Source organism: Lissotriton helveticus, chromosome 3_1, assembly GCF_964261635.1.
Source record: "Lissotriton helveticus chromosome 3_1, aLisHel1.1, whole genome shotgun sequence".
In the NCBI taxonomy this organism is placed as follows: Eukaryota; Metazoa; Chordata; class Amphibia; order Caudata; family Salamandridae; genus Lissotriton; species Lissotriton helveticus.
In genome coordinates, this window is record NC_136061.1 from 936,576,671 (window position 1) to 936,592,705 (window position 16,035).

Genomic DNA, 16,035 nt, shown 5'->3' on the forward strand with positions numbered 1-16,035 from the left:
AAGGCATTGTATCACTGCAGCTCTGCACGATCTCAATTGGTGCTTCCATTGTACATGGTATTCTCCTACGTAATGATATCACTGTTCCTCCCTCTGATATTAGAACCAAATTCATTGAGACTGCTTATCAAGGCCATTCAGGGGTGGGAGCCACTTGTAAAAATGTAAAACATTTCACTTGGTGGCCTTCTTTAGATCAACATGTTGCAAGTTGGATCTCGGGACAAAGTACTTGTTTACTGTCAGATAAGCACTGGAGTACTCACCAAATACTGTTACAATCTGTTCCTCTTCTTGATGAGGTCTGGTCTAAGGTTGCCTTAGACTTTGCAAGACCATTCGAAGTTTTGCCCTCAGACAAAATATTTATTTTGGTCTTAGTTGATTATTTCTCCAAATTTAAAAACAAATTCAAAACTGAGGGGAACAAAAGGATTTAGTTACTGATAGCAGGACACATTTTGATCTTAACAAATGAAGGAATTTGTTCATAACCATCACATTCAGACATTTGAGGGTGGCATTATACTCGCCAACCTCAAATGGGCTGGTGCAAAAATAAAGTGGTTTCTAGAAGAGGGAAAACAATCTGCTTTGGCCAGAGGGTTCCTTTGGAGGATTTTCTAAGGAAAAGGGTATGGGCATATCATCTGACTCCGCATTCTACCACTGGGGTGTCTCCTTTTTGCTTGTCAAGAAAGAGAAAACCCAGATCTCAGGTTTTTCCTGATTGGGTCAAGGACCTTATTTCAAAAGAGAAAGATTGCCAATGTAAAACCTCTGAGATGGTCAAGAAAAGGGTGGCTGCAGTCCAGTCAGCTCATACAATTTACTGTGACAAAATGCATGATGTGAAAGGTATTGATTTCAAGGTTGCTGATTGGGTTTTGACCAAACGTCCCACCAGAGTAAAAAGGGGCTATCATTTCTCTCTGGACCTGTACAAATTATCAAAGTTTCAAGGGGGGCAGTCTTGCTTAATGTGAGAGGTTGGTGGTGGAGTAAAAAGGCTCTTGTGAGGTTCGACCTGAGCAAGCTTGTAAAATTCGCACACACAACAATCTTGTTGGTGAAGAAGGTCAAAGCAATGATCGGTTTGCATTAGAGGGAAACATCTCCTCTTCAGGGGCTACTCAATTTTCTTCCTCTGCCTTGTCTAGCACTCCTGAGGTGACATAATCAGATCTCACCGAGCCCACATTGACAGGTAATTCTGAAGAATGTTTTGATCTCAAGTCCTCTGAGGGTACTGATGCAACTGCCCTGTCTGGGATGTTAGAACTTCTCAATGTTCCCATGCCTGTGAAGTACAGAGATTTTTATGTACACTGAAACTTATGTTGTTTTTCTTTTTGTTTATAAGGCTGATGATGATGTAGTGATAAGCCTAGTCCTTCTTCCTTGTTTACATTTCAGGTATTACTTTCTTGGTACATTATTCGCTGTCTTTCACTGTGTTTATTATTTGTGTATGTTGATATTTGTTTTAGCTCACGATCAGTATTCCTTCTCCATGGCACCCAGCTACAGCAGTCAGTTGCAGCCTGGATTCCTTGGAGGCAGGACATGCAGGACGTGGGTTCCTGCGTTCCCAGGAATAAACATACTCTTAATCGTATTTGAAATCTCCTGATTACTTCACCACCACTGCTACAGTCTTCATGGTTGCTGTGGTTTCCTCTGTGCTGATGGTGTCCCATGTGGTTATTGTGCCTTCTTCGTTTGTCACCGGGAGACTTCTGCTGAGATTCAAGGGGAACGGTTGTGGGATGACGTTTCTGTACATGGTTGTGATCTTGCTGGTAGTGTGGTTGTGTCTCACATTGTCTTGCCTTCCCTAGTATTTCATTTTCTCTCTTCTATTCTCTCCTCTGCCCCCGCTCACCCTCACTCTGGTTGTGTAAGTGTTACCACACTCGCTCTTACCCAACCATCTAAGTTGGTGCAATGATGGAGAGACATTTCCTCGCAGACAGGCCCATGGTGTGTTTTCTGAGCCACCCACCCCCTGGGTATAAAAGTGGCACTGTGCAGAGAACGCAAATCTGCTCTTCCATCCCTCTGAGACAGCACTCGTCCTATCCCGGAGATGTCGGCGCCTTACACAGTGAATGCGCCCCCTGCGGTGGTCTACGTCCCTCCATCCTCCCACCAAATGCAAGGCAGTTCTGCATACTTGGTGCCCAGTCAGCGAGACTATGTCCTCTGGTCCTTCTTCAACGCCATGTTCTGCAACGTCTGCTGCTTGGGCTTCGTGGCGCTCGTCTACTCTATCAAGGTGAGTATCCCACCTGGAATCAGCCCTTAGGTACCCACTGCATCCTCGTAATCCTGACTACACTGCTCTCATACCTCTGCAGCTCTGGGCAACGACCCCGAACTAACCCTCGTACAATAACTGCACCCGGCCAATCAGACACCGCCTTCACCCTCCTTCTCTCGCCCTCCGACTCTCCGCACAATCCCCCGCCACCTCTGTTCGTGAAGTTCGAGGGTATGATTAACCGTCCGGGTTAGGGCCGGCTCTAGGGCAGTGCGAACGGTGCTACCGCACCGGGCTTTGACTTGGTGTGGGGGGCGCCCTGTTTGCAAATATATTATGGCTTGAAAAGCACCTGCTGCCGCGTTCCTTGCCTCCAGAAATTTTCAGACATCAATAAAAATGTCAAGATAACTCTGTTGATTAATGTTCTTCCTGGAGAGAGATGAAGTTTTGTCTGGTGGAAGTTTGACTCCTGGTAAAGTAGCTCAGAAGGTTAATATGCCTGCTGCTAAGAATGTGTGCCATGCAGACCACAAAGTGCATATATTGTTAATAGGTCAATGGGTCACTGCTTTTGTCAGAGAGATCTTTTTGTTACTTGCACTTTATAAATTAAAATCCTAATCTGGAACAATGAGCTATTAACTGTAGTGATCAAAGAGCTGTATTCAACCCGCAAGGTGTATATTAGACCTACACGTTTTTGGTCTGGTCTTTTCTTAACCTAATGCAAAGATGGTTCATTTGGGTAGAAATGACATAATTATTATTAATTAAGAGAACCCCTAACAATTAGTGTTATGTTTTAAATTCTGAATTTGTGCTTTTCCAGACCAAGGACTCACGCTATACCACCTACTAGTATGGATGACACGTGACTCCTACATCTTGTAATCCTCTGTTTTATGTAACATTTGATGTAAAGTGCCCTGAGGGTCACACTGGTATGAGTGGCGCTATAAAACTAAATGAATCGGAGAGACTGGTACGGAGACTTGAGGGGCACTGTTAAATGGTGGTAGTGAGGGAATCTGTAGCAGCGTGGTCAGTGGGGGGGGCGCCAACAAACATTGTCACAGAGGGCGCCAATAGTGCTAAATCGGCCCTGTGCCAGATCACCACCTGTCATACCCTTGTTCTACTCTGACCCAGCCCAGCAGTCACAACCGCGGTGTGACGGGGAAGGGGGGATTCTATGGCAGCTGATGCGAACACGTTGCCCTGGGGAGTAGTGTGAGAAGCTGGCAGTAGTGAGCCCCGAGCGGATCTTACCAGAGAGCGGAGTGAGAAGCTTGCACCAGTAGTACCGTAGCAGTGTGGGGGAAAAAATCACTGGAGAGCGACGTGAGACGATTTTTATGAAGCAGACGAGGATAATTTGATAGTTTAAAAAAGAAAGAACGCTTAGATAATTAATTCGTTCCCTTTTGTTATTGATGTTCATTAAATAACATATTTAACACAAATACTTTACCGCTTTATCACGTTTGTTTAGACACACGAAAACGTTTTAACATGCATGATTCCTCCATAAATCCAACCAAAGAGGGCTCAGGTATTCTAAATACGTTATAATGTACGACTAAATTAACACATTAAATTAAACATTAAAATGCAATGGGCTATATATATTAAGTAGTTGACCTAGAGGGACGAGAAGCGCCACAAACAGTACTAACCGTCACGGATCAGGTTTCACGTGCAAAGGTTATTTTGGACTGACAACCCTCGTGCTGCGCCCGACCGCTTTTGCTCCGTCCACAGGTAATGCATGCAAGGCGCGTCCATAGGAGGAGCAGATTTTCGTAGAAAGCCAGATGTACTTAAATAGCTTGAACTGGCATCGTTTCAAATCCTAGCGCAAAGGATATCAAGCGCAATTGAGGGGCCAAGTGGTACATCTCCTGATATACCTACACCTCAGGAGCTTGAAATGTTGGGCATCACAAGTGGGTGCTGGTCTACAATCTGCACGTCACAACCAACAACACACTCATTCGCCAAAGATTCTCCGTTATTCCCCATATTAATGCAGCACGCGGACTAATTCAATCAACATGTTGCTGCACCTTATTTATAAAGCTTAACCAATTAGAACGTCTCTACAATCTAAAGATATCACATGAAGATACTCAGTAGTGAGAAACTTGAACAGACGCCAGTGATAAGTCCTTGCACTTACAAGCAGTTCCACTGGGCAGTGATTGAGGACGATTTAAAGCTCTTTACACCTGTCAGTGAAAGTAGCCCACACACTGGTGACTAGTGCCAGCAGCTCGAACTGGTGAGTGTTATAAGAAATCCGCACCGACATGTGGTGAGATAGGGCCTCATTGGTGAGCAGAGTAAGCTGCTCTCTTCAGTGTTTCACTGTGCTGGACTCACAAGCAGTGATTCATTTGTAAAAAAATAAGTGCCAGAGCTCGCGTCAGGCGGTCACTGAATTTTGCACCACATATTGCCCCTGCTATGCTGCCAATGATAGTAACAACACAACTACTAACCATCACACTCCTACAAGTGTGATGATCCAGACTATTTCAGGCCCCCAAAGCTATAAGAATGAATTGGGTGACCGGTAATAGTCATTTTAATGTATATTGAAGTCATAATTAACTGTTGTTGTGGTCATCTCTAAATCCTCCAGACAGCACCACCTTGTGGCAGACTGTTGAATAGCGGGTGATGACAATTAAGTGCCAGTGCTGAACACCGGAAACCACCAGCTCAAATTAAGCACTGCTCACATGGGAGCTCGCACTTGAGGGAACTACAAGGATAATCAGTGGGCAGTGTGAGGAGCTCACACTGAAGGGAACTGTGAGGTAGAGGTGGCCAAGTCAACAAATTAACAAGGCTAGCTGAGCCAGATCCGAGCTAACGCTCTGGCCTAGCTATAATGGCCCATGCACAAGCGGAGCCATGCAAATGTTTGGCATGTAAATCGTGCAACAAACATCGCGTGAAAATATGATAACGTCCCTTCAAATTAAAAAAAGTGTATTTCTTTAACATGCGGAGGCACTTCACCTTGCTACATCAGATTATATCATGGCATTGAAGGACGTTTATTAAAATTGAATATATTTAAACACAAATTAAAAAATATTTTTTGCACTCCCCCTACTTCTCCCCATTTAGATGACGATGTCATTAGTGAACTAGGAGGCAAGTCAGTTGACATGTACACCCTATAAGGCTTGGATATACATGGAACAACATTTTGTCTATTGAATCAAACACAGAAGTTGGTTTTGGATAGCACATATCTCGAACTCACCTCATTCAAGACATTCTCATGTGCAATAACGAAGAATAAGGAGGCATGGTAAAGTAAAATATTTGCGTTGAATCACACAATTTGATCCAGCAGGGAGAAGCCGGGATTGATTGAGGCTTTCTGGTTCCACATTGCACAATTCAGCCACTTGTCACTCATGGTTTATATCAAAGTTAATGTTTGTCTTTCATTCTTTGTGCATGTGGGTAGTGTGTGTGTGGCAGGCAGAAACCACATGAAAACTCGGCTCATTTCGGGTCTGAAAGTCAAGAGGACTTGAGCTGAGCCACAGCCAGGCATCTGGCCCTGCAGCCTTCAGCGTCCCGCCCATCTCTGCTGTGTGGAGCCACACTGGGGAAGGATGAGCACAGACGCCTGGTTACAAGGGTTTGTGGAAGCCGAGAGCCCAGGACCTTTCACATGGTTTATCCTGGGCTGACTTGGCTGAGGGAGAAGGCAGGGGTGTGAAGAGTAGGAGTAAAGAGCGCAGCCCAGTGTCCAGCGCTGTATATAAAGTGTATGTTTACTATAGACCTGGGGAGGGAGCACTTCCCATATCCAAAGGACGCTGCAAGGGGTCAGAGACACACAAGGCTGTATTTGAATGGCATTATTTATTTTACGAATCATTGTTGCCAAAGCAGCACCACATTATAGATTGAACATTTGTTTTACTCATTGGAGAAAGAGCCTCTTTTCTATATACCAACTATTTTTTTTCATGTGCCAACTATCTTGTTTTTTTGAGTCATTTCATTGGAAAACTACCCTCGATAATATACGTGTGATTTACAATGGTTACAATTAATTCAAGATGCTCTTTTCATATTTCTCTTAGTGACTTAGTAGGTTTTGTGCAGCACTCACAGAAAGGAGGCTGCTTCAAGGCACTAATAAAAAATAAAACTGAATCAAATACTTCTGACTATATGTAAAACTGTACTTATGTCCATGGCGCCCTCTTCATAATTTATCACAAATAAGTGCATTGAACATGATATGTCATCACTAACATTAACCTGCTGTGTTCTGAATATAAAGGAAATCAGCTGTGCCAGGTATCTTGAATCAATTGCATTATTGAGTGTTTTATTAAATGGTAGGCTTTATTGAATGTGAACATTCTTGTTGTAAATGAATGCTTATATATTAACCCAAACATTTACTGCTTTACAATGACAAGTAGATGAACATGATCAACATGCATTCAAAATCACTGATTGTCATGCCTATTTGATGGCTTTGCAGTTCGTACTCCAACAATATGGTTGCGTCAAACCTACTAGTGATTAAATGACATTATTGTCTTGGTTAATTAGATTTCCACTTATTTTTTGAGGGATTTTTTTAAACGTTTTCGTATGGCACAAACATAGTCTGAGGGCCTCACAACACTTTACAAAAGAACCAGACACATTTACACATTTTTATTATTTTTTGAGGCACAGGGAGATAAAGTAATTTTCCCAGAATCCCAGGATGTTTGAGATAAGGCCCGGGTTCCAGTGACTCCCATTTTCAAAGGTGATAGTGCCAGCTATTAGGCCACATCTCCTTCCCAATGACTTGCTTCCTACTTTCTGGGGTCAACGCGGTGCAACTTGGTGGGCATCATGCAGGATTAATAAACAAGAGACCATACACCCTTTGGCAGTCCCTGTCACCGGGGTCAAGCATGTAGAGCAGTCATGGAGGCATACTGGGCTCTATTAACCAACCCTTTTATATACGTCACAGAAGTGATGATCTACCAGTCAGCTCTTATAAAGTTCTGCCGGATTCTTGCACTAACATCCCACGTGCCTGTGTCTATGTATGCATGCTGTGATCTACGTGTTACACGCTTAGTATGCGTCTTGAGTGAACCAGAGTGAAGGAGGCATGGAGGTATGCATGTGTGTGATCTATGTGTTACACGTTTAGTATGTGTCTTGAGTGAACCAGAGTGAAGGAGGCATGGAGGTATGCATGTGTGTGATCTATGTGTTACACGTTTAGTATGTGTCTTGAGTGAACCAGAGTGAAGGAGGCATGGAGGTATGCATGTGTGTGATCTATGTGTTACACGTTTAGTATGTGTCTTGAGTGAACCAGAGTGAAGGAGGCATGGAGGTATGCATGTGTGTGATCTATGTGTTACACGTTTAGTATGTGTCTTGAGTGAACCAGAGTGAAGGAGGCATGGAGGTATGCATGTGGGTGATCGACGCGTTACATGTTTAGTGTGTGTCTGAGTGAACCAGAGTGAAGGAGGCATGGAGGTATGCATGTGTGTGATCTACGTGTTACACGCTTAGTATGCGTCTTGAGTGAACCAGAGTGAAGGAGGCATGGAGGTATGCATGTGTGTGATCTATGTGTTACACGTTTAGTATGTGTCTTGAGTGAACCAGAGTGAAGGAGGCATGGAGGTATGCATGTGTGTGATCTATGTGTTACACGTTTAGTATGTGTCTTGAGTGAACCAGAGTGAAGGAGGCATGGAGGTATGCATGTGTGTGATCTATGTGTTACACGTTTAGTATGTGTGTTGAGTGAACCAGAGTGAAGGAGGCATGGAGGTATGCATGTGGGTGATCGACGCGTTACATGTTTAGTGTGTGTCTGAGTGAACCAGAGTGAAGGAGGCATGGAGGTATGCATGTGTGTGATCTATGTGTTAAACACTTAGTATGTGTCTTGAGTGAACGAGAGTGAAGGAGGCATGGAGGTATGCATGTGTGTGATCTATGTGTTACACGTTTAGTATGTGTCTTGAGTGAACCAGAGTGAAGGAGGCATGGAGGTATGCATGTGTGTGATCTATGTGTTACACGTTTAGTATGTGTCTTGAGTGAACCAGAGTGAAGGAGGCATGGAGGTATGCATGTGTGTGATCTATGTGTTACACGTTTAGTATGTGTGTTGAGTGAACCAGAGTGAAGGAGGCATGGAGGTATGCATGTGGGTGATCGACGCGTTACATGTTTAGTGTGTGTCTGAGTGAACCAGAGTGAAGGAGGCATGGAGGTATGCATGTGTGTGATCTATGTGTTAAACACTTAGTATGTGTCTTGAGTGAACCAGAGTGAAGGAGGCATGGAGGTATGCATGTGTGTGATCTATGTGTTACACGTTTAGTATGTGTCTTGAGTGAACCAGAGTGAAGGAGGCATGGAGGTATGCATGTGGGTGATCGACGCGTTACATGTTTAGTGTGTGTCTGAGTGAACCAGAGTGAAGGAGGCATGGAGGTATGCATGTGTGTGATCTACGTGTTACACGCTTAGTATGCGTCTTGAGTGAACCAGAGTGAAGGAGGCATGGAGGTATGCATGTGTGTGATCTATGTGTTACACGTTTAGTATGTGTCTTGAGTGAACCAGAGTGAAGGAGGCATGGAGGTATGCATGTGTGTGATCTATGTGTTACACGTTTAGTATGTGTCTTGAGTGAACCAGAGTGAAGGAGGCATGGAGGTATGCATGTGTGTGATCTATGTGTTACACGTTTAGTATGTGTGTTGAGTGAACCAGAGTGAAGGAGGCATGGAGGTATGCATGTGGGTGATCGACGCGTTACATGTTTAGTGTGTGTCTGAGTGAACCAGAGTGAAGGAGGCATGGAGGTATGCATGTGTGTGATCTATGTGTTACACGTTTAGTATGTGTGTTGAGTGAACCAGAGTGAAGGAGGCATGGAGGTATGCATGTGGGTGATCGACGCGTTACATGTTTAGTGTGTGTCTGAGTGAACCAGAGTGAAGGAGGCATGGAGGTATGCATGTGTGTGATCTATGTGTTAAACACTTAGTATGTGTCTTGAGTGAACGAGAGTGAAGGAGGCATGGAGGTATGCATGTGTGTGATCTATGTGTTACACGTTTAGTATGTGTCTTGAGTGAACCAGAGTGAAGGAGGCATGGAGGTATGCATGTGTGTGATCTATGTGTTACACGTTTAGTATGTGTCTTGAGTGAACCAGAGTGAAGGAGGCATGGAGGTATGCATGTGTGTGATCTATGTGTTACACGTTTAGTATGTGTGTTGAGTGAACCAGAGTGAAGGAGGCATGGAGGTATGCATGTGGGTGATCGACGCGTTACATGTTTAGTGTGTGTCTGAGTGAACCAGAGTGAAGGAGGCATGGAGGTATGCATGTGTGTGATCTATGTGTTAAACACTTAGTATGTGTCTTGAGTGAACCAGAGTGAAGGAGGCATGGAGGTATGCATGTGTGTGATCTATGTGTTACACGTTTAGTATGTGTCTTGAGTGAACCAGAGTGAAGGAGGCATGGAGGTATGCATGTGGGTGATCGACGCGTTACATGTTTAGTGTGTGTCTGAGTGAACCAGAGTGAAGGAGGCATGGAGGTATGCATGTGTGTGATCTACGTGTTACACGCTTAGTATGCGTCTTGAGTGAACCAGAGTGAAGGAGGCATGGAGGTATGCATGTGTGTGATCTATGTGTTACACGTTTAGTATGTGTCTTGAGTGAACCAGAGTGAAGGAGGCATGGAGGTATGCATGTGTGTGATCTATGTGTTACACGTTTAGTATGTGTCTTGAGTGAACCAGAGTGAAGGAGGCATGGAGGTATGCATGTGTGTGATCTATGTGTTACACGTTTAGTATGTGTCTTGAGTGAACCAGAGTGAAGGAGGCATGGAGGTATGCATGTGTGTGATCTATGTGTTACACGTTTAGTATGTGTCTTGAGTGAACCAGAGTGAAGGAGGCATGGAGGTATGCATGTGGGTGATCGACGCGTTACATGTTTAGTGTGTGTCTGAGTGAACCAGAGTGAAGGAGGCATGGAGGTATGCATGTGTGTGATCTACGTGTTACACGCTTAGTATGCGTCTTGAGTGAACCAGAGTGAAGGAGGCATGGAGGTATGCATGTGTGTGATCTATGTGTTACACGTTTAGTATGTGTCTTGAGTGAACCAGAGTGAAGGAGGCATGGAGGTATGCATGTGTGTGATCTATGTGTTACACGTTTAGTATGTGTCTTGAGTGAACCAGAGTGAAGGAGGCATGGAGGTATGCATGTGTGTGATCTATGTGTTACACGTTTAGTATGTGTGTTGAGTGAACCAGAGTGAAGGAGGCATGGAGGTATGCATGTGGGTGATCGACGCGTTACATGTTTAGTGTGTGTCTGAGTGAACCAGAGTGAAGGAGGCATGGAGGTATGCATGTGTGTGATCTATGTGTTAAACACTTAGTATGTGTCTTGAGTGAACGAGAGTGAAGGAGGCATGGAGGTATGCATGTGTGTGATCTATGTGTTACACGTTTAGTATGTGTCTTGAGTGAACCAGAGTGAAGGAGGCATGGAGGTATGCATGTGTGTGATCTATGTGTTACACGTTTAGTATGTGTCTTGAGTGAACCAGAGTGAAGGAGGCATGGAGGTATGCATGTGTGTGATCTATGTGTTACACGTTTAGTATGTGTGTTGAGTGAACCAGAGTGAAGGAGGCATGGAGGTATGCATGTGGGTGATCGACGCGTTACATGTTTAGTGTGTGTCTGAGTGAACCAGAGTGAAGGAGGCATGGAGGTATGCATGTGTGTGATCTATGTGTTAAACACTTAGTATGTGTCTTGAGTGAACCAGAGTGAAGGAGGCATGGAGGTATGCATGTGTGTGATCTATGTGTTACACGTTTAGTATGTGTCTTGAGTGAACCAGAGTGAAGGAGGCATGGAGGTATGCATGTGGGTGATCGACGCGTTACATGTTTAGTGTGTGTCTGAGTGAACCAGAGTGAAGGAGGCATGGAGGTATGCATGTGTGTGATCTACGTGTTACACGCTTAGTATGCGTCTTGAGTGAACCAGAGTGAAGGAGGCATGGAGGTATGCATGTGTGTGATCTATGTGTTACACGTTTAGTATGTGTCTTGAGTGAACCAGAGTGAAGGAGGCATGGAGGTATGCATGTGTGTGATCTATGTGTTACACGTTTAGTATGTGTCTTGAGTGAACCAGAGTGAAGGAGGCATGGAGGTATGCATGTGTGTGATCTATGTGTTACACGTTTAGTATGTGTGTTGAGTGAACCAGAGTGAAGGAGGCATGGAGGTATGCATGTGGGTGATCGACGCGTTACATGTTTAGTGTGTGTCTGAGTGAACCAGAGTGAAGGAGGCATGGAGGTATGCATGTGTGTGATCTATGTGTTACACGTTTAGTATGTGTGTTGAGTGAACCAGAGTGAAGGAGGCATGGAGGTATGCATGTGGGTGATCGACGCGTTACATGTTTAGTGTGTGTCTGAGTGAACCAGAGTGAAGGAGGCATGGAGGTATGCATGTGTGTGATCTATGTGTTAAACACTTAGTATGTGTCTTGAGTGAACGAGAGTGAAGGAGGCATGCAGGGATGCATGTGTGTGATTTACGTGTTACACGTTTAGTGTGTGTCTGAGTGAACCAGAGTGAAGGAGGCATGTGGGTTCCAGTACTGCAGTGTGGAAGATGGTGGAGGTGAAGGGTGGTACTATAGTCCTTGTTGGTCAGAGTGTGAAGGGTCCTTTAAAAAATGTCAGCCTGTTGTCTCTCTTCCTGATTACTGTCAGGTGTGGCTGTTGATAGTCAGGTGCAGACGAACACCTCGTTGTGCCTTTCTTGTGGGTGATCCAACCTAGGGACGACCTGTCATGAGGCGCATCACTCTAGACAAACCCTGAGACTGAAAGACAGCCTGAGAAGGACACATGAAAAGGGAACCGACCCAGACTAGTCCTAAAAGTGTAGTCACAGAATACACATCCCCTGTCTGCTGTACCCCTACAAAAGTGGAAGCTGTTGTCCTCATTCTTTCATTGCTCTGCAGAGCACCCAGAAGACTACTGAGCCACCAAGCTGGTGTCTGCCTGACAGCCGGCTTCCCAGAGGGGGGTGAATATTACCAGGAGTCTCTTCTGGAGGAAACCCTTTCCCTGCCCTGGAACAACTGGAGAATCCTCCTTGGAAGAAGATGGAAGGAATGAGTCAGCCCTATCGGAGGAGCTCACTACTAGTGCAGGCAAGAGCAGCTGATCCCTCTACTGTGGGTTTGTCTAACAAAGACCCCTGAAAGCATGCCTGGTGTGCTCCTGGCTCAGAGACGGTCATCATCAGTGAAGCCGATGACCTGCAGCAATGCCAAAGTGTGCCCCAGTAGATCACCCAGTAGAGACCTGCTGTCGCAGTCCATGGCAGTCGTCCAAGTGTGCCCAAATGGATGCTGCCTTGGCAGACTGTGGCACTTGTCCCAAGTGTGCCTAAGCAGTCTGCACCACTGAAGAAAGACTACTGACAAGACGTGTAATCCCACTTTAACCTCCCCGAGAAGCATGTGAGGGCTCTCCATCACTACCACAGAAATTCAAATGCTGAAGGGGTTGCCTAGGCCCAGTTTGCAGAGTCATAGAAGAAAGGACCACACATCATCAGAGGCAAACACCCCCAGTCTCCACATCTGTAGCCCAGTAGCCCCTGATTGCTCCACGGCCACCAGACCTGGCTCTGACAGAGACAAAACAGAAACATAATTTGCAGGAGGAGGCTGGGCCAGCTCAGCTCTGTATTCTTCAAAGGCTCCTGCTAAGAGACATGATGTACAGTGCAGGCTGGGTTCATACGTGATGAAACCAAGCAGCAGGGTTTGACAACGGAGGGAATGAGTGTAAATGTTCTTGCTGGGGGCATCTCACTTTTTACCATTCAAAGATGTGATATTTTGAAGAGTTTCTAACTGACCAATCACTGTAGAGAGGTTTAGCAACAAGTGATAAAAAAGCAGAAAACTTGGGAGAGACTGGGGATGGAAGATCAGAGTATTGACTTGTATATCTGATGGTGTTTGAGATTAAAGCTCTGGGTTTGCACTGACAGCCTTCATGACTTGCAAGGCAAGGGATTCGTGACTAGCTTGGCACAGGCTTCAACCACATGGAAGCAGCTGGAGGTTATGTTGGTTACATGGCTAATGGAGCCCAGACTTCTGAGTGTTCCCAAGAGACGGAGCGCAGCTGGAGGTCTGGACAAGTCAGGAGGACAGCCAGACCACAAATGCATGTGATGCAGGATGCTGGAGGAGAGCAGAGACTACTGGAAGAGAGGGGAAGGGTGGTGGCCACCCCAACCAAGAACCATGTGTTTTTAAAAGAGAGTCAGAGAGAGCTGATCTCCTTGAAGCCCACTGGGACATAAAAGGCACACAAGACGACACCTTTTGTGAAACGGATCAGTTTTTACTGGTTTACCACTGGTCCGTGGGAAGATTCTCGCTACCACTTGAAAGTGAGTAACAAGGCTCACTCCCACTCACTCAGAGGAGAGCTGGTATCCAGAGGAAACTCTGTGAAGTTTGAAAGCTGTGAATTGCTCCTGCCTGCATGCACCTATCATGTGCACTGAAGTGTGAAATGATGCTGTTACTTTGAAAATCTATGTCTTTTCAGTGACTGATCCAGGTTTTGTCATTTTGGTCCTATGTAATCCTGATTAATTTTTTTATTGTATTAGATTTGTTTGGTGTCTTTAGTCGGTGTTTGCCTGAGTAAAGTGTTGCACCGGTACTGCTGATCCTAAATAGGCGTTTTCTGGAGTGGCTTTCTGTATAGCTCTTGCGCTACTAACCTGTAGGTGGGCTGTCTTAGTGAAATTGTGTTTTCCTGAATTGGAACTAGTTTTGCATGGTGTTTGAGAATTTACCCCACATAGCAATGCAGCTTCTACACCTGGCTCAAACCTCCTTACATCTTACGTTTTACCATAGTATGGTCTCATAACGTGAGGAGCCCGGCCCAACTAAAGGGTTTTGTGCAGTGCCTGAAATGGAAAATAGAAGTGCAAGTACTCTGCACCTGAGTACCTGCTTGTTTCTGAGAAGTGCCGGTACTCTCCAATTAAAAGTATAGCATTTGTCTTGAGAAGTGCCGGTACTCTCCCTCTCAAAATAAAAAAGTGATGGCACTCCGTACCGGGTAGTACCAGCCCATTTAAAGCACTGGCTTTATTACACCTTTACAGTCCACGTGAAGCGAAGGGTAGACTTCTCTGTGTCAATAGTCTATTGCCAGGGAATTAACGTGTTTCCAGCAGCTCTATTGCATGTGGGACCAGGCAGTCCTGCCTAGTGTACTAGAAGAAAGTTGGTCTGAAGAAACTCTAGCTAGCGGTATGTTGAGAACAGCCATTGGCAGCCATCACATCTAAGGGGAAACAACCTTTACAACACAACTTTTACAACGCACTACCATTACAATGAAACTTTTACAACGCAACATCCATTACATCGCATGCCATTACAACGCAACCATTACAACGCATGACACTACAACGCATACCACTACAACGCATGTCATTACAACGCATACCATTACAACGCATAACATTGCAACGCATAGTACCCTTACACTATCCAACACTTACCCTACTGTTGCACCCCCTGGAGTTAGAATAGTAATTTTTACCCCTACACTATCCAACACTTACCTGACTGTTGCACCCCCCTGGAGTTAGAATAGTAATTTTTACCCCTACACTATCCAACACTTACCCTACTGTTGCACCCCCCTGGAGTTAGAATAGTAATTTTTACCCCTACACTATCCAACACTTACCCTACTGTTGCACCCCCCTGGAGTTAGAATAGTAATTTCTACCCCTACACTATCCAACATTTAACCTACTGTTGCACCCCCCTGGAGTTAGAATAGTAATTTTTACCCCTACACTATCCAATACTTACCATACATGCAATGTAATGTTATGCGTTGTAGTTGTATGCGTTGTAAAGGTAGTATGCATTGTAATGGAATGCGTTCTAAAGGTAGATTTAAAAAATGTGTTGTAATGGCATGCGTTGTAATGGAATGCGTTGTAATGGATGTTGCATTGTAAAAAATGCGTTGTAAAGGTATGCGTTGTAAAAGTATGCGTTGTAACGTCATACATCCCATCTAAGAAGGTTCTTCACCTGGTCTTCTCTGGTGACCTCGGAATCTTAAAACAGTGTGACAAGGCATTGTGGAGTGCATGGGAGAGAGGTAATTAGAAGACAAAAAGGGTGAAGCTATAACATTGTGTACTGATTGGTTGGGGGTAACCCGCAATAGTGTGCCCAGTTCACCAAGCAAGGTCACAAGTGAGATAACAAAAGATGTAATACTATCTAATGTGGAACAACCAATGAACAGAGATAGAAGGGCCTATGTCTACATAGTCTGGGGATGTCGAGGAAGGCAGTAAAATACAGGCAGATTAAACATCTCAGGAATATAAATGCAGCGGTGAAGGTGAGCCTATTGCAGACTGAGGCGGGCTTTAGCGTTACCAGAAGTGGCTTCGCTGGAGGGGGAAAGGGTGCTGCTGGGACCGGTGCCCCACCTGTAAATGTCCTGGCCCCACCTGCTACCCCACCACTGGCCACAGCTGCAGCCAGCAGAAGCAGACACTGCCATCTCAGCCTAGAAACAGCAATGTGTTTCTGTTTCACATTTCACGTTTTA

The 16,035-nt window shown here is 45.0% G+C and overlaps 1 protein-coding gene across 1 annotated transcript in view; it reads left to right on the top strand.

The window, feature by feature from the left end:
* The first annotated feature begins 2,028 nt into the window (after positions 1-2,028).
* LOC144823103 (dispanin subfamily A member 2b-like) overlaps positions 2,029-16,035 on the top strand; it is a 35,125-nt gene continuing 21,118 nt past the window's right edge. The window contains exon 1 of the mRNA XM_078681280.1: positions 2,029-2,278. Coding sequence (XP_078537406.1) covers positions 2,090-2,278 — 189 coding nt within the window. The 5' untranslated portion in view covers positions 2,029-2,089. The remainder of the gene's footprint in view (positions 2,279-16,035) is intronic.